Below are 18,540 nucleotides of genomic sequence, written 5' to 3'. Positions count from 1 at the left end.
ATATTAACAGGTGATGCTTAAATATTTTAGATAAGCCATCTTAAAACAAGATGTGAGAATCTGTTAACTACTTTTGAAGATTAGGCTCTTTCCAAATGACACATACAGCAAAGAACAAAGAAATCATTAAGTCACCTCAGAAAAATTTAACCTAACATATTAACATTTAAATAAAGTCTTGTTAATGTCTCTGGAGTTATTTGCAGCAGTCTTACAATAGTTGTATAGTGAGCATCAAGACCCCTCTTACACACTGAAGTTGCTGTGCTGTATCTAATATGGTGTGGAATGGCTAATTAGTTATTGACTTGGAATGCCTGCAGACAGTTTACAACACCAATTACTAAAAGTTTTTCAATCAATTGTCAGTCAAGGCTGATTCTAGACTTTAGTCTGTGGTTGATCAACTTCCATGCAAGCCAGTTAATTATGATAAGGGATCAGCCTGACACCTCCAAAAAGCCTGTAGTCAGTAATACTTTTGATAATATAAATAACACAAACACTTCTGGAAAGTTCGGGGTTTTATTTCTTTTTTTTAAAATTTACACAGTACACACAAAAAAAAGATATCGCTGTAAAAAAAAAAAAAAAAGGTCTGCCAAACGCCAAACTCAAAATGGATAAACCCCCTTCTTATTTTGTAAACTACTTTCCCAGTAATCTCCAAATGCTTTAGAAGAATTACATAAAAACTAAGACATATCAGAACTATAGATTGCAGCAATTCAAACACACATGATCATATTCACACAAAGTTACTAATGGAAGCTAAAAGAGATAGGGAAAGAAGATTTAATACATATAATTTTGAGTGGGAAAACACAGAAAAGCTGTCTTGGGAAACAAAAGCCTTAGAAAAGGCAGTCTCAATATCTTTTTTTGAGGCAGAACCACTACAGTACAGAGTGTTACTGAACTCAGAATCTAGAAACTAAGTTTTAACGAGCCCGTAAAGTTTTTGTATGAGCATAGTAGTTTTAATGAGAACCTAAAACAGAGAGTCACTCCACCTGGAATGTGTGAGCTCTTCCTACATGGGGGTCAAGTTATGAAACACAGCATTCTACCCACACCAGCCACAGAACTCAAAGTTACAAAGGCCAAAGGGAGGAGTGATAATTAAGATTGTTAAGATGAGATGGAGGAGTATTTCAGGAAAGTTAAAGCTGAGTCAAGGTTATATGAGTAATGTTAAAGAAGTGGCAAAAGGCAGATCAACAGATATGGAACGTGGGCAGAGGAGAAGGAAGTTGGAAGCAAATGAAAGATTTGTGTCAAGAAAAAAAAACAGAATAGTTGTGAAGAAGGTTCTACGTGCCAAAAACAAAATCTCAAGTAGTTCAGAACTAATTATAATATTTTTCCATTCAACAATTATGCCCTATTAAAAAATGAAAAAGAACCTGCATAGACATGCAATGGCTGTGAGATACTGCCAATTCCTGAGAAACATTTTGTGATTCATGTCAAAAACATGAGCATGTTAAAGAGTGGCAGGTCAAGCTACCCTAATTTTTTTAATTTTTATTTTTTTAAAATTAAACAACTCCAAACACATACCACACTTTTAAAGTAAAACACACACATCCTTGCTACAGCAAATTTGCCTCAGTTTACTAGATAAAATATCTACGTTTTCAGTGCTCAGGTCTTCAGATTTACCTCACTGTTGATGTTGCCAATAAGTCTTTAGATATTCTCACAAAAATCAAGTGCTTAAAATGCAAACAGATTCATTGTGGAAATTTTTATTTTCTTTTTTCAAACTGCATAAACAGGCTAGACACTCAAGTCCTGCTACTCAAAACCAGATTATGACTTTTGTAAAGTTTACTGTGTAATAAAATGCCTTTGAGAAAATCCCTGGCTTTCAGAACACAGTATCAGAGAACTTTATACTTCCTGTTACTCCATCCCATGTTTTGTATAGTCTACAGCTCATCAGCTGAAATTCTTCTCTATAGTTGCAACATCAATTTTGAGAATAGTCACAAATTTAGGACCAGGATTTAAAGTCTAGGGAAGCTTTACTGGAGGTAATAATAGTTTTGATAAAGATTTAATGACTGCGATGTTTCTACTATTAAAAATCCCAAAGCTATCAACACATTTAACAACTTGATGTTTATAAAATGGAAAGAGACACTAACACCTTCAATTCTGAACAAAATATTTTGTAATACTAAAGTACTTATTGCATGCTGAAGCCTAAACTACACACACTGCAGGAGGACTCTACCCAAAAGGCTAAATTCTTCTACAAGCTCAGCATATGGGTACCAGTCAGAAAAACCCAGTAACATACTGTCATTATTATTCTGACATTTTAGTAACTTACATTTTAATGAAATTGCTCTCAGAAACAATGCAAAGCACTTGTAAATTTGTAAATTAATGAAATAGGACTTGTATTAATTAATGAAATAAACTTGTAAATTAATGAAATAGGACAATTTTATCTCACCCTATTAAGGAGTAAGATATCAAAGCACTATGCATTTTCTGCAGCATAAAAACATGCAGGTGAGCAGACACTACAGAGGACCTAATGCAGAGTAAATCCACACCCTAGACTACCTTGCTGTAACTTGTTCATGTACTCATACCCTCTGCATTAGTTGAAGATTTTTAACTAAATTACTGAAATACTAAAAAAGGGTACCACATCATGTGCACCAAGAAAAGCAGCGGTATCGTTTTAAACGTTGCTACCTCTAACAGCCCATGCTGTCTTGGCTGGAAATAATCACCCAGGCAGCAGATGGCTGGAAAGGATGGGCTCCTTCCAGTCCACTTTTAGCACCTCAAAGGCAGCACTGGGACCATGGGCTGGGTCAGACACAGTGGAGAAGCACCCTCACACCACTGAGTGCATGGCACCCAGCATCGCCCCCAGAGCCGCAGAAAGCTGGGCAGGGACACCACTGCCTCGTACTGACACAGCTGGACTGAGCATGGACCACGTTCAGAACAGCCACATATGTTCTTTTCACACCACACAGAAGAGCCACAGAACAAGTTTAATGTAGTTTAGTTAATCTATTTCAAAACTTCATGCAGACCTTGAGTGTCCCCATGTATACCACCTGTGGGAGTGAGGAAGAGAGATTAGCATCTAGTATTTTTCCATTGAAGCAAAAAGTCCTGAAATGAGCAGAACTGTGGGGAACAGCACTTGAGCAAGCTACAAGTTACAAAGGAATAAAAAAAGGAATAGGAATACATACCCTTACAGAGAGGGGAAAAAATAAGAATCAAAACTTCACATTGAAGAATGAAAAAAAAAAATCTTGAAATGAGACAAACAAGAAAACTGCTTGATGTAACATGTTTTCAAACTTATCAAACCCCCTGCAATATATACTCAGGCAGTCTTATGGTACACAGAAAAGATCACATTTATGTCCCCTAAAAGGTTTACTGCTACTGGAAGCTCTTCCCATCGCACTACAGAAGCTGGCACCAAAGAAGAGCAGCTCCTACCAGAGCAAGGAGATGCGCAAAGAGCAACAAACTTAAGTAACTCCTTCATCCTAGAAAAGAGCAGCAGCCAGCCAGCAACAGCATATACATTTGCTGACAGCAAAATTACTAAGAAGCTACTAAAAATGTATTATATTATCCAGTTATAACCAGAATTTCAAGCACACACCTTACCCAAAACCTAAATGGGTCTGCAATTCTATTTGGTTTAGCTATCAAGAATTCAAATTAATATTTACTTGGTAAACAGTTTTAGGGCTGAGACTGGGATTCACACAATGTCAAGAAACAAACCAAACTTTAAACATCTTATTTAAGAAATTGTATTTCAGCTGAGCTGCCAAATAGGTAATCATACTCACAGTTAAACTGCCACAAAAAAGTTTTCATAGTTTTCATTAGAATTTAATATCAGTTCATTAAAACGTAACCTACTAGCGTTTGCATTTATTTCACAATTCTAACATTCATCATCCACAACTGCTACATCAAAAGTAACTACATGAAACACAAATCAAAGTAAAAATGTACAAGTGCATTTCATGGATTAGAGAAGAATGCAGAACAGAAGACACACCTGAAAAATCTTCTATTTGGCAACAACTACAGCGTAAGACAAAATGGCTTGAGCAGCTGAAATCCTCCATTCCAAGAGGATTTTCAGGAATGTGAAGTATTGGCTATGGAATTTTATTTTTCATGAGTTACATTTGAGAATGCCAGCTACACAGAACTTTACCGTGCTAAATTTTGGGATTTGGGCTCAATATTTGAGCAAAACAAGCAGGAATAAAATACTAGTATGACCTGACTTCATTTGTATGACTATTTCATCTGGTTAGGTAAAATACTTCAACCAAAAAAAACCCAAAAAGCATCCTCAACACACCAGAACTGGATAAGTAGAAATAAACTAATAGAAAAATAATCTCAACCTATGTTCAAAGATTATTATTACAGTAGGAGCCAAAATGTCAGATGGAGGGGTAGCTTGAGAGTGGAAAGAAGGGATTCCAGGAAAATGTAAATAATTCAATATAAAGAACATTTTTCAGATGCCACCAGCTAACTTAAATAGAATTTAAAAATTTCCACACAGCTTGCAACTACTTTACATAGTAGCACAGAAATGTTGCTGCACTGCTTGCAAGTGCTTCTACAAGCCACTCAGAAGAAACCAGAAGGTTAATTGTGCTCTGCCACTGAGGTCCTGAACAAAGTGGAATGGGGTCTGTCAAAACTATTGTTATTCACATGGGCTTTAGCTTCCAGAGGGCAGGACAACAACAGAGAATACCAGTTCAAAAAATCCTGTTAGTACCAAGGTTTGGTATTCAGAAAATTATGTGTGTCTTGACTACTTGCACTACTATAAGCCTTTTTTGTCTTGTAATCTTTGCTGTTAAAATAGGTGACAGAATATTATAAATATTTTACCAGTGGTCCAGATATCCTGAAGGAACTGGTCCTGTATTAATTAAAATGTCTTGAAACTTTAATTCCAAGAGGGTTTTATGTGAAATTCAGAATCCTCCCTAAAGATGAATCTGAAGGCATAATGCACAGTTTCAGAGAGGACCACTTCACAGATTATGCCAAGTATTTCCTTCATTTTAACTGACATAACTGTGCTATTGGGTCTTAAGAGCTACCATAAGGTCAGTGATTTCTGAAGCAGTAACCAGAAAGCATGGAGGCTGGAGAAGACAGAGGCCCTGAGATACACCATCTAGGAAACACCAGCTGATCAGTCATTTTCTGCAGCAGAGCCAGTTTCTTTGATAAAGTTCACACATAGTAAAATGAGAAATAAACTAACATCCTTTGCTAGGCACTGCAGCTTCCTGGATCTCTAATCAAAGATGCTTAATTTAAATGCAAGACAATCTGCAATGTTACTGCAACTGCTTAGTAGAGCAGCAATAACTATAGCATGTTTGCAAATGAAGAGAAATGCACAAGAGAAAGCACAAGATGGCAAGCAACATGGAGAAAAAACACCTTTTAAAATTTTTTCTTGATTAAACATTGTTTACATTAGTTGTATTCAGTGATTGTAACATACTTTTCTTAGGCTTCACTAATTTCTATTACTATAAAACAACATGGTGCCAACCTCTGTAGCCTTATTCAGAAGATGTAATGAGTCCAAACAGAAATAATCCCATAAACGCACCTGTAGTCAATCCCATTATCCCAAGGGTACTTTCTCCAATAGAAGAAAAAAAAAAGTAGTAATACTTTTACAGAAGAAAAACTTCTAAAATCAGCTTCTAACATTTGTATTTTTATTTAGAAGGCAAAACTCTGCTCACTCCAAATGGTCTGCTGCACCAGTAAGCTTAAATACATCACATATTTACTAGAAACCTCCTTACAGCAGATGGTACCTAAACTGGGGCTACTAGAAAAGATAACGTTTTCAATCTGTTTATTCTGTATCAGATAAAAAATTCTAGAATTATTTTAATACTTTTGTTTCCTTGTCGCCCTTTTTCCATCTCAGGAAAAGAGATAAGAAGTTCACAGGCCATATGTCATCTGTTGACTTTAGCAGTAAAACGCAGCAAAAAGAACATTAAATCAGTCCCTTTGTTTCTTCTGACTCAACTGAATTTATATCCTGCCAGGGTTTTATGAGTATAAGCTTGTTTCAGAACCTGAGGTAAAGCATTTCTCTTCAACTGTAATTATTTTTATTAGTAAAAATTAATCTACAAACATCTTAATACTCTTGCCACAAACCAAAAGGTATGCATTAGTCAGCCATGGAAAAATTGCTGTTTCCATGTACACAACACAGGTAACAGTCTGCACGTCTTCACATACCTTTTTAAATCATGTGAAGATTAGTTTTTACAACTGAAGGACAAAAGCAAAGTTCTGAGTAGTGAGAAATGCACCATTTTAAAGAGGTGCCCCTTAATATATGCTTAATACTTTTAATATATATGTATAAGTATATGATGATAAAACTCTGTTAATCAGCATGTAAAGTTTCTGGTTCATTTATCTATCTAGAAGCACATACTGATACACATATAGGCATCTACAAACTGTTCTTCACCAGTAAATAAAAAAAATATCTTCACTCTAACCACATGTAAAAGTGGAAAAATGTGTTGACCTTTCAGTTAGTAAATTCAAGTCACCTTCTAATGTCATCAATGGAGTCTTATTTCTTGAAATATCTGGGTTTAGCTTGCATTTCCTTTCTTCTAGGAAATCTGCAAGCAGAGTATGATCATTCATATGGTTCTCTGACACTGTGGAAAGTGTCCTCCATCCCAAAGAGATAATGCAGATGGAAAAATAAATGATTAGGAGGTCCAAACCCATACACAGCTTGGGAAGAATTCGAGTCAGGAGTGCATGTCCATACATATTCCAGCACCCTTCCCATGCACACACACACACCCCATGACACAGAATGGTGGAGATTACAATTACAGTGGGTTTTAAAAGTTTAAAGAAACTGGCAGACAGATTGACTTGATATTTATTTATAGGAGTCATGTGTATGCTCAAATGGGTGCACCAGGGTCAAGGAGCTTTTCAAGCCAGTACAAAATTACTGGCAGAAGGCAGGACCCAACAGTTCTACATTCCTACACAGCAGCTGCCTGTCAAGAGAGGGATGTATGAACCTGTATCTAAATTTACTTTTGATATCAGCACATAAAAAATCCCATTTTAGAATTGCTAGTAAAAGGGGAGTTTCCCACACTCATCTATTTACATTTTATTTTTCAAACCCACAGTTTGCTTGCTTAGCAAAATGCAAGTGGGAAATTTAAAAGCCATTTCAGTTCTTCTGCTTTTTAGGTAACTTATTTAACCATTTACTGGAAAATCTTGAGAGGGCACAGGGAGGAAATCAGGGAAGTAGTTAAGTGATATAAACTAGTAACAGTAAGAATTTATTTATCAAAGACTTTGAAATGAAAGCAGAAGCAAAAAGTGAGTATCCACATAACACAATTTTAAGTTTACTGGTGCCTTCATACAACGTGAAATTATTTTTATTTTTAGAAAAGGAACATCAAATGACAAAAATAAGTCACCTACATAAGCCATTCATACTATACCAATTTCATAGCACATTAAGCAGTGAGCTACAAAATAGACCCATAAATAGGTAACAGATTGGGAAACAGAGGCAAAGACAAGTTAAGTGAGTTGTGTAATGTGGGAGCAAAGTTTTAGAGCAGAGTCCAGGTACAGGTCCATGCTAAGAGACTCCATATTTACATATTGGCTAGAAAATTATTACTATGAGAAAATGACATGGGGCTTTCCCTAAACTAAAAATCTATCAGTCAACTAAAAACCTGAAAACTGTTAGAACTTTACTGAATTTAATATAACTGAATAACTGGAAATTTACCAAAATGTTGCTATTCTATACAAACATTGTGATGGGTCATCTAAAATACTTATTCTGAATAAATAAAAATATTTCTTAAAAACTTAAAAAATTGTCAGAGTTAGAGAATGCAAACCTATTTAGTTCAATCATTTCTGAACAGGCTGTGCTTTTATGGAGACAGAAATAGCAGACTCCCACAGAAAATTATCTGTCTGACCCCTTCAGCTTGGGCTTTCCCTTTCTGCTTAACTTCTGACAGAAGAAAACCCAGGTTCCAGATGGCTGCAGTTTCTAAAAAACCCTGAGAGACAACAATACTGCACTGCCCACTCTGCACAGTTCCACAAGAGATGCAGAGCAGGACCACTGCAGAAGACAGCTTGCCCTGAGTGCAATCACAGCCAGCTGGAGCCAGACACCACACTCGCATCTCTTGGCTCTGCTCAAAATTTATCCTTGGAAAGATACTGGGGCTTTCTATTACTACACCAGCTGGGTATCCAGGGTAATGTTAAGATGTCTGAATCTGAGAGCTCACACATCTGATCATCCTAAAGGCTGCATATAGACATTTACTATACAGACAGATTGACATAATTTTGACTCTGCATATCTCAATTGTCTATGTCCTTCCACCAAAAACGCCCAGATTAGCTCTCCATATATTCTGAACAGGGGAGAAGTGCATAGATCCTCCATAATCTACTCCATAAAGGAATAGAAACTGCTTAGCTTAAGCACACGATGAAAATAGCTTCTACCAATACAGATGCCATAGTAAAACAAACTAAAAAACACAGATATTATTTTCTCCTTCTTTAAGAGACAAGGAGATGGTATTTAAAAAGCTGGATATAGGAAATCAGTAGCAAAGTCTTTACCTCAACTGGATTCCTCCACCCTCTCCTTAGTGAATTAGTGAACTCAGGCTGATTTGGAGAGAAGAGGTTACTGAGAAAACCCCTCATGAACACAAATGTACCCAGATTAATGTTTATATAATAAAAACACTTAAGTAACTTGGCTCACTTTACAAAGTTACTTTGCATGATCATCACAAGCAAGTTTTCTATTTCAGAATCCTTAGAGCAACCATTTAACTCCCTGGGGAAGAAGAAATCTGTATTTCTCTGGTGAGTCTGATTTCCAACATTCACTTTTCAACCAGTTATTTTAATATTAAGCAGTATTCTAAAGAAACGCTCAAAGATGTAAGTGGAATCTTAAATTAATTTCTCCATATGGATTCTGTGCACTTCAAACATCTCACAGATAACACCTCCCTTCAGGAAAATATATTCTGTTACAAATAGAAATTGCTTTTATCAAGTTCTAAAGGATATGGTCTCTATCTGCTTTTGACCTTAAGCAACTAAAATCTAGAGGGACTATTAGCACAACAAAGTGCCCAAATCCTTTCAGTTGCTAACACGAATAGACATTGCAAACACTATATGGAAGATCTCAGTTTTTTGACATCTCAGCAAACTAAGACCTCTGCTGAACATTCCTGTACATTCTAAGTATTTCCCTTCTAGAAGAGGAAGGGACAAAGACCTCAGAGCACTCTGAAATAGTGTCCTTCAAGTGCTGCATCTTCTAACTTGCTCTTAACTCAAGGTATGGAGCACTGGTTAGACCCTACAGCCCACAGTATATATATTTTAAAAAGCCAAAAGCTTAGTACTCAAATGTTTTTTCTCCAATATTTATCTCTGTTAACCTCTTGTTCATAACAAAATGCTTCAGCAGCTAGCAAAGCCAGCAAATCCTCCCTCCTTTCATGCATGGCTTTCAGGAATGCTGCTATGTTGAAAAGGCAAAATTATCACTGCCCAACAGCACACAATTCAACAGCAAAATCCCACTAAAAATGGGCTCACAGGAGAAAAAATTTTGATGGATTTTCACAGACTTAGGTCAACTCCAAGGTGTATGAAGTGACACAATGCTATTCAAATAAATCAGTAACCCAGTGTTCCTGTCCCATAGCCTATACCTGTTTGAATCTTGCCATAAAGACTGAATGTTTTTAACTGGGAGAAATTAATAGCTTAGCTAAAAAAATACCTAATAAGTCATTAAGCACTTTTCAGCTACCCTCAGGATACAAAAGCCAAACTCAAGATAGCCCAAATGCTACAAAAAATTGAAATATACACAACACTAAATTAGTTTTGCATTTCTAGAAGCACGAGTTTGCACTGTCTATTTGGTGTTTGGCTCAATTTGAGCACTTTCCTAAAACTGGGCTTGTGTTGGCAGTCTTAAGCTGATGTAAGTCTTGCATTACAAAGTTATATTGATTTCATCTTTTAAGAACACTTGCACTCCCCCTCCTAAGAATCAAAATAGTGCATTTTAACAATGAAACCACCAGATCTAATGACAGGTGATGCTGGAACGGCCTCTGTTGAGCCTTCTGCCACCACCTCCTGCCCCACGCTGCCTCTGCACCAGCTCTTGCAGCTAAGCTCTTACTGCCAGCTAAGCTCCCAGTGAGGTCTCTTTGGGACCCAACCCTGCAGAAAACAAGCTCTGCAGGTGAAAAGCTTTCTGTGATGCTTTCTGTGGGTTTAACTCCCTGAATGAGCTCACCATGAGCCAGGTGAGTGTCCCCTGCCAGGCTGTTAGCATGGGTGCTGCTGCCCAGCAGTGGTGAGGAGGGGAAGGAGACCGTCTGCTTGTGCCAGCAGCCATCCATTAGCTCAGCCCAGGGAAAGGACATGGAATTCGAGTTGGCAAGTTCACATTGTTTACCACTTCTATTATCCTGTCATGCACTTGCTGGCTACTGCTGACCTTAAAAATTATTTAACTAAAAATATCTTAGTAATTCTAAGGTTTTTAAGTTACGAATATAGTATTCTAGCTTCTTTAAAAACCTCTGATTTAAGGCAGTAGTAAATTACGATTTAAACAATGTTCTTCAAATACCTCTAAGCAAATACTTAATGTCCCAGGTTTCTGTTTTTCCACAACAACATTTGTTAAATAAATTACAGAGGTCATTTCCATGGCTCAGGAGAATTTGACTAATATTATGATAAATATTCTTGGAGAATCTAATTTTATTTTTTTAAGCAATGAAATAAGAATAACATGACTTTTATGGATGTCACCATCTTTGGTCTACATCCAAATACAGGTTAAAAATAGTAAGGACAGAGTAATATTAAACCAGGAAAGTACAAGGTGTTTTGATGCAATATTTGGTTTACATAAAATAGAAAAATACTTTTTCCAGCAGCTGTAAATTCAAACACCTAAGAGAAAATCACCAGAAAAACTGCTCCCCCATCTTATGAAGACACTGAGGAGCTGGTATTTATGTATTATGCAAGAAACTGGTTCCTGTGAAATTGTGCCTGAGGTATCATTTTTAGTAGCAAAAAGTCACAAGCATGAGCACAGTAATATAAATAACAAAGAAAAAAAATTTTGGTTAATCCAGGATTTAAAATGGTTACTAGTTATATTAACCTCTAATTTCAAGTGCAGACACAAGAATACATCCAAAAGAGCATCAGGTTTTTTCCTTACTATGCTCAAGATAGAACTATTTGACATACTTGAAATCCAGAAAAAAAAATTAAAAAGGCAAAGTATTCTGATTATACCTTTAAGTCACTACTGTATCAAAGCAATTTTTTAATGGTTTCCTTTGTCTTACTGAGGCATCCCAGAATCCATCAGTTTACATTTATTTGCAGACCAAGAACAAACTAAGACTTGACAAATTACTGTTCTTCTCCCTTCTCAATTATATAAACATCATTCAAGCACCATCATTCCAGAAACAAAAAACAAAGTCATCTTTTCACAACACCAACCATCATCTCCTAGCATTCCAAAAGAAAAGACAACGACATTAGACAACAGATATGCAGCAACTCATCAGCAACAGATAAGACCTGTAAAGTAGCAGCACTAGTCATGCAAAACACCTGGTGCTGCAGACTGGAAATAACACCAGCAGCAAGAAAATTCTCGAGGGTATTTGCTGGTTATCTTAGATACCATCTTGTATTTCCTATCAAAAGATAGAGTTTGTGTATGTATTTAAATATACATATATATATATACATATATATATATACACATACATGTATATAATGCATGTATTTTATATATATATATTATATTTAAGTGTATATATAATTAACAGTTCCATGAACAGCTATGTCTCCCTTAAACAGAGCTGGATATAGAATTTTCAGGTGTTACTTCTCAAACTGTAGCTAATTACAGCTGAGCACTCTGCCAAAGCAGCAGCTGACTCTTTAGGAAAGTAGTAATTGTAACGTGAAAATCAGAGTTGTACATACTTCCTGTTTTTTGGTCATGGCCACTATTCCAAAGGCAAATCACACCCCCCACCCCTCCTCAAAATATACTAACATCTGGAATTTAACAGAAAAACCAACAATAAACAACCAAGCAACAAAGTAAAAAAATGATCCATAACAAAAACTGAAAGCTGCACTGGTACTGTTGTTAGGTATTAGAACAAAAATTAAATAAAATTCAGTTCAGAAAATGCTTGTGGCTTATATTCCAGGCCTGCCTTACTTTATACTTGTCTATTAAAAAAATTTGCTCTACAACCAAAAATAAATCAAAGTCCCTACTTACTATTAAAAACTCAACAACTCTCACAAAACTTAATTAGTGACTAAGTTTCTGCAGCCCTATTTTGACATCCTGGGGCAACTATGAAAAATAACCAAATAAAAGTAGTGACTTTATACACAGATTACCATACCTAAGAGTGTTGTTTGGCCTATTAACCATCACACTGTTTCATGCTAAACATTCTAGTTAGAACGCAAGTGGCAGCACACCTGTATTAATATTCTTTTGGTAAACCATGGTAGCACTTCACATAACACTAAAAGGAGCGATGGAAAACTTTAAGGGGAAAAGGGGAGCCAAGACAAGGCAACTGGCTGCCCTTGTAATCTGCAATCAACTTCAAGAGCTACTTCAGGTCATGAGAAATTTCAAAATGATAACTCTTTCATAGTTCTCTTCCCACGGTCCGAAAAAATACCACATGGAAAAGAAATACTCCATGAAAAAAGTACTCTTTCACTAGGTTTTATGCTAACTTGCACGTAATCCAAACAATGTAAAAGGGTATCAATCACTTTCCTATTTAGATGCCTTTTCAAAGTCATGCGAAAAGTCGTAAGAATGCTCAAACAACATATATCAGCTGTCTCACGTACTGTTTTTGGATACTGGTATCTGCAATCCCTTTACCGGATCTGGCATCATTGTCCAAGCTCATATGACTCAGACAAAAACAATGTGAAAGCATAGTTTGTTTTCATGTTTAAAGTCACAACTGGTCTCCTGCAACAATAACAGGAAGAGCTGTAGGGATCGATACGCAAGATTACGAACAGGAGCTTTTCTTGTCCTACACCCAACAACATGCACGTGGAACTTTCTAAGCCAGGTGTGGCATGCCACACTTACCAGATCTCTGTGAAGCACCCAGTTTGCATGGAGGTAATGGATTCCATCGAGGATCTGGTAGAGTAGGGATTTAACCATAGATCTTGGCAACTGCATGGGCTTTTTATTTGCTTTTGAGGCACGGTGAAACTTGATAATATGCTAGAAATAAAACAAGTAGAAACATGAAGAAAGTTAGGTGATAGGTGAGAAGGTTGGGTGTTTTAGGGTATTTTAACTACTAACACTAAATAATGGAATGAAATACAAAGTTTGTTGAACTTTGGAATTAAAGTAATAGTGATGCATCCACAATTCTCTCAAATTGTTTTTATTCTCTGAGTTGCTTCAAAGAACAGCTGTGAAATTTTTGTGAATATCTAAATACTGGTTACTTACCTCCAGTAAAGGGCCTTAGACATTCTTCTTCCTCCCTCCTCCCCATGTGGCATCCTCTTACCCTTGGCAGCTAGAGCAGAATCAGGAGTATCTACTAGTAGTAGGGCCACACTCTAAGCTTTCATAGAGACTTTCCCTCCTCTTCAAAAACACCCAGGCTAGCATACTTGCAACTACTATTACCCCCAAAACCAGAATCCCAGTAGACAGACTAAATAAATGTTTTTATACATATTTGAAGGGGGGAAGGTATAACTTCAAAAACCCCACACCACAACATTTGGGTGAGATCATGTTCAGACACCTAAAAGTGGTGGTGTTCATGCTTTCAAGTTATGGCTGCATACTTCACTGATGATGACAAGCCGGTGGCTCTTGGATTACAGAAGTCAGTCTGCCCACTAGAGGACAAATACACCCTGAAAACATAGAATGCAATAAAGGACCCCAGTACTAGTTGAAAGAATGAAAAAAACTATCAAAAGATTGGTGAGAGATCACAAAATAGTCAAATTTAATTAATTCTAATTAATTCTAAGATCAATGTGGAGACAATGGGTTTGGTTTTGCTACACTGTACACGAAATTAACTGGAGTCAGGCCATTCTACCTTTCCAATCCTCAAACAAGGTGGGGCTATGTAAGGCACAAATACAATCTTAATACATGTTCATTCAGATGGAAAAAAAAAATCTTTTTGAAGGCAATTCAATTAAGTACCTCAAAAAACAAAACAGTTTTCAATTATGTGTCTTTTGAAAGGCAGAAATGGTAAAGGCAGTTTGCATTTTTACTGACAACAAATCAAAATCCTAGAGTAGGACTATTAATTATCCAATTTTTTTAATAGGATTTGTCTAGCTCAAGATCTTCTCCCTTCCCAGGTTAAAGAGGTAGCCAAAGGTTGTGCTTTTATCAGACCACTGCTCCACCATCCCCACTCCCCACCCAGTTTGTCACTAGAGCTCCCAATGAAAATGGTAATGAGTTAATGTTTACTCATGGTAAATGCTACTTCTTGCTGTCACCAGTACTTTAGCCACTATCAAACTGTACTTAGCAAAAGTGTAAACAATAGTGTTTAAAAAGAAATAAGGAAGGCAGAACACACCAAATAAATTAAAACAGCCTGCTTACTCCCTATCAACAGTGTTCCCACAGAACCTTCCACTAACTCAATGTACAGTATTTATAGCTTTGTACTAAAAGCAGTAGAAATTTACAGGATTGTCAGCTTTTAATATACTCATAAGGATCAACAGACAAGACAAGCTCTTAGTATCTGATCTTTTAGTTGTGTAATCACTCTGGAAACTGCAGTTAAATGCTTTAAGGGATTATTTCCTTAGAAAATTTTTTCTTGTGATGTCACAAGAAGACTGTCTCAGCTAGGAGTCCCTAGTACTACACAATGCTCACCAGACAGTGACCTTCATGTGTAATTACAATATGATTTATAAAGCAGTAATGATACTATAAACTCACAAATTAGTATATTTATTAATACAGGAGATGAAAAAAAATACAGAGCAACCAACAGGCAAAGGTCATACACAGAGGCCCATAAATCCAGTCCAGTCCTTTTACAAGGTATATGTAATCACTAGAAGGGATTTTTACACCTATCTAAAAACCAACTACTACCTACACAAAGTATTACTCCTTAGGCACAGAGAAAATGAAGGAGTCTCATGAGGCAGAACGGGACACAACCACAGATGTGTTGAGGAGGAACAACACATGTGGCTCTGCCTCAGCTGCTAAATCTGGTACCTCTGGAGGTCGGAGTGAGACAGCACCAGGTTGATGCCATCGGATTTCTGTCCCTGCCCTCCCATGTGTCTCCCAGTTAGAAAGGCTAAGGAAACAAGCTCCTTTCTTGAAAGGGTTATTGAATTGCAGAAGCAAATTCGAACGGATAGTTTTGCTCGAAGCAAGCAATATCACCACTAGGTAAAATCCAATTTCCTGCAAAAGCAAATAAAACCTGTTGTTTCCAGCTTACTCTATGGAAGTTTATATCCAAAAGATTGCAACCATCACAGTTTAGAGAACTGAACAAAAGCTAAAAATATACTGCAGGGCCAAGTAGTATAGAGACCTGAAAAGCTAGACTTGCCCCATGACGTTGGAATGAATGCACAGTGCTTGTGACCAAGCCCTATACTGAAAAGTTTTATAAAAAATAGTAGTTAATCCAATTTCTTCCAAGCAACTAGCCACATGAAGAAAGAACAACACACCTAGCATACACTAAACAGCAATTTTAATGGCCACGTCCATCTAAGAAATAGAAGAGCAAACAGGTGCTATTGCTGAACAATATCTCTTCCACTGGAGGCAGCGAGCCTAAACTCTTTTATTACTTCATATTTTCAAAAATACATCTATATGGCCCTACTACTGTTTTGGAAAATTATACCTCAAATTAAATAAGCAAAAATATAGGTAAGAGCATCAAATCAGAAAACAATGGGACGGAAGTTTTGGTGACCCTGCAGATCAGGTGTACGGTGAGCTTCAAAGCAAAGGATGCCACAGCAGTACAACAATGCTAAAGGAACTTTTAATTTGAACAATTATGCTGACTTCAGCTATGGCAGGGAGATGTCCTCGTTCCGCGTCCAAATATTTCATATTTAAGAGTCTAATTGCAAGACCTCAGGTGTAGAAATGGGCACAGATACTGACACAAATTAGGATATTCTTTACACATAAGTGCACTCTGCATGTAGAGGAGGCACAGCCTCACTACCTGAAGAGTCCCAAAGCGCAGCTTCAAGTACAGCACGTAACAGCCAAAACCTTAGACCTAATAAAGGCATGGAATAATTTATAGGAATTACAGCCTGCATTTCCCGTTTCCCAGAAAATTAACCTAACTACTAGGCTTCAAAATTACACTTCTCTCATTCAATAAATCTTTTTGCTGAATAGCACAAAATTAAGGTTGTCCCGTGAATTGAGAGTATAAATCTGAACTGTGACAGGTATGAAGCACATTCTGCCTTCTCTCTCTAGGAAGCATGAGCTGCACTTGGACACTGCAGTTTCTAACCTTTAGTATACTCAAGCTCTTTGCTCAATCTTACCCCAGATGGATAGCCATGAAGGACAAAACATGAGGACTTTCACAATCCAGGCAAGTCAGAGGAATGTTTGTAACAAGACAATAAGCAGAGGGTCAAAAAGCTTCAGCATTCCCCAGGTCTTTTCTCACTGCAACTCCTTAAAGATAACTCACATATCCTAAGAGATCACCTGGCCAAGAGAGCTGGAAAACACCCAGACTCATTCAGCAAAATTAATGAAGGAAGTTATTGTCAGTCCACACTATACCAGTTGCATGCTACTGAACAGAAACCCATCCACAATGTTATGCAGACATAAAATAATTTTAATTCATTCATTAGAACACTGCAGATGCAAGCTCTCTTCTGATATACTTAAAACCTTTCAAAATAAAAGAACACACATTTCATAAGAGGTAAACATAACTCCAAGGAATACTGGGGTCTATTCAGCAAAAATAGCCATTTTCCCTTGCCATGCATCCATATTTCTGATTCCTAAATCCTAAAAGCATGCTGCTGCTGACTGGATCCCAAAAATGGTGTGAGCTAACAAGGTAATCACTATTAAATATAAATATAATGTAAAAAAAATTCTACTGCTTGTACATATTTTGTTTTTAATTTAAACAAGACAGAGACCTTGTAGAAGTGATTTTAAGTTTTCATTCTAAATTAAACTAACACTTCACTGACCAACATTAAAGTACACATTCAATAGCAGTCTAGGAAAGCAAGGAAGCTATAATTTGCTGTTTGCAATATCTGGGACTATAGGTTTTACTTACTAACTCCTTATTCCCAATTTTCAACTTCAAATAATGTAATAAAATTGCAAGGAAAACTGGATGAACCACATTATTTCAATAAGACCACTTTAGCTCTTGCAAAGGCAAGACTGTATAAATGATAACAAATTAAGAGGAGAAACAGAACTAGACATTTGGAACTAAAATTATGAAACCATATTCAATCTAGGAGTTTGCCTGCCTTCTTCTATGTTACCTAATGCATTGAAATTGGTTTGAAAGCTGGCTGGTGAAGGACTATGGGCATTTTCTAAATTCTCAACCACAAACAAGGCAAACATAATGCATAACAACACAGAACAAATTTAAATCCCTAGGATTTACCCAGCAGTTAAGTGAGCACTCAATAAAACCCGAATCTTAGTCTTCTTCCAAATCTGTTTGTGTCATCCCATTCCCAATTCCAAGAACTGCTGTTCAGTATGACAGAGGTTAAAAAACAAACAAACAAGTTAGAACTATAAACTTTTGACAGAAGTAGGAAGCTGGCTAACAGAGGGATTTTATGCACATCTAACTCAATTTAGTTACAGTGTGCTCCCATCCGAACCTACATGAGATAATCCATAGACACAAGACTCTAGAAAACCTGACTTCTTGAGTTCTACTGCTTAAGGCAATGCTTGTTGAAAATCACATGCATCTCCATCAAACTGAATTGCAATCATGCCAACACAGATGCCTCTCCCTGCTGGAGCAAACTGCTTGCGCTCCCACGCTTCAGCAAAAACCCTGCATTTTATCCAATCCCTAATCCAGCCTTTGAGAACAAACCAAAATTATGGCAATGTGCCAATAAAAAGTGAAGTTACATTGAAACTTGGATACATGTTAATCTGTACTAAACCAAGAGGATTCATATTATACAGTTTCCAGTCTCATTTTAAACACAAAACTTCCTCAAATTACTACATTTACTTTGAACATAAAGCACTCAAAAAGA

The 18,540-nt window shown here is 36.8% G+C and overlaps 1 protein-coding gene across 5 annotated transcripts in view; it reads right to left on the bottom strand.

Annotated features, from left to right (window-relative positions):
* Positions 1-18,540, bottom strand: part of CDK19 (cyclin dependent kinase 19) — a 121,413-nt gene that overhangs the window by 51,029 nt on the left and 51,844 nt on the right. For all 5 annotated transcript variants that reach the window (XR_004496442.1, XM_033512835.1, XM_015622611.3 and 2 more), the window contains one exon: positions 13,340-13,480. Coding sequence is in view for 4 of the 5 variants with exons in the window: in XM_033512835.1 (XP_033368726.1) it covers positions 13,340-13,480 (141 nt within the window). In the remaining variant the exon portion in view is untranslated. The remainder of the gene's footprint in view (positions 1-13,339; positions 13,481-18,540) is intronic.

The sequence above is a fragment of the Parus major genome, chromosome 3 (assembly GCF_001522545.3).
Source record: "Parus major isolate Abel chromosome 3, Parus_major1.1, whole genome shotgun sequence".
In the NCBI taxonomy this organism is placed as follows: domain Eukaryota; kingdom Metazoa; phylum Chordata; class Aves; order Passeriformes; family Paridae; genus Parus; species Parus major.
Note: the sequence above shows the minus strand (reverse complement) of the source record. Positions and strands in the feature narration are given on the sequence as shown.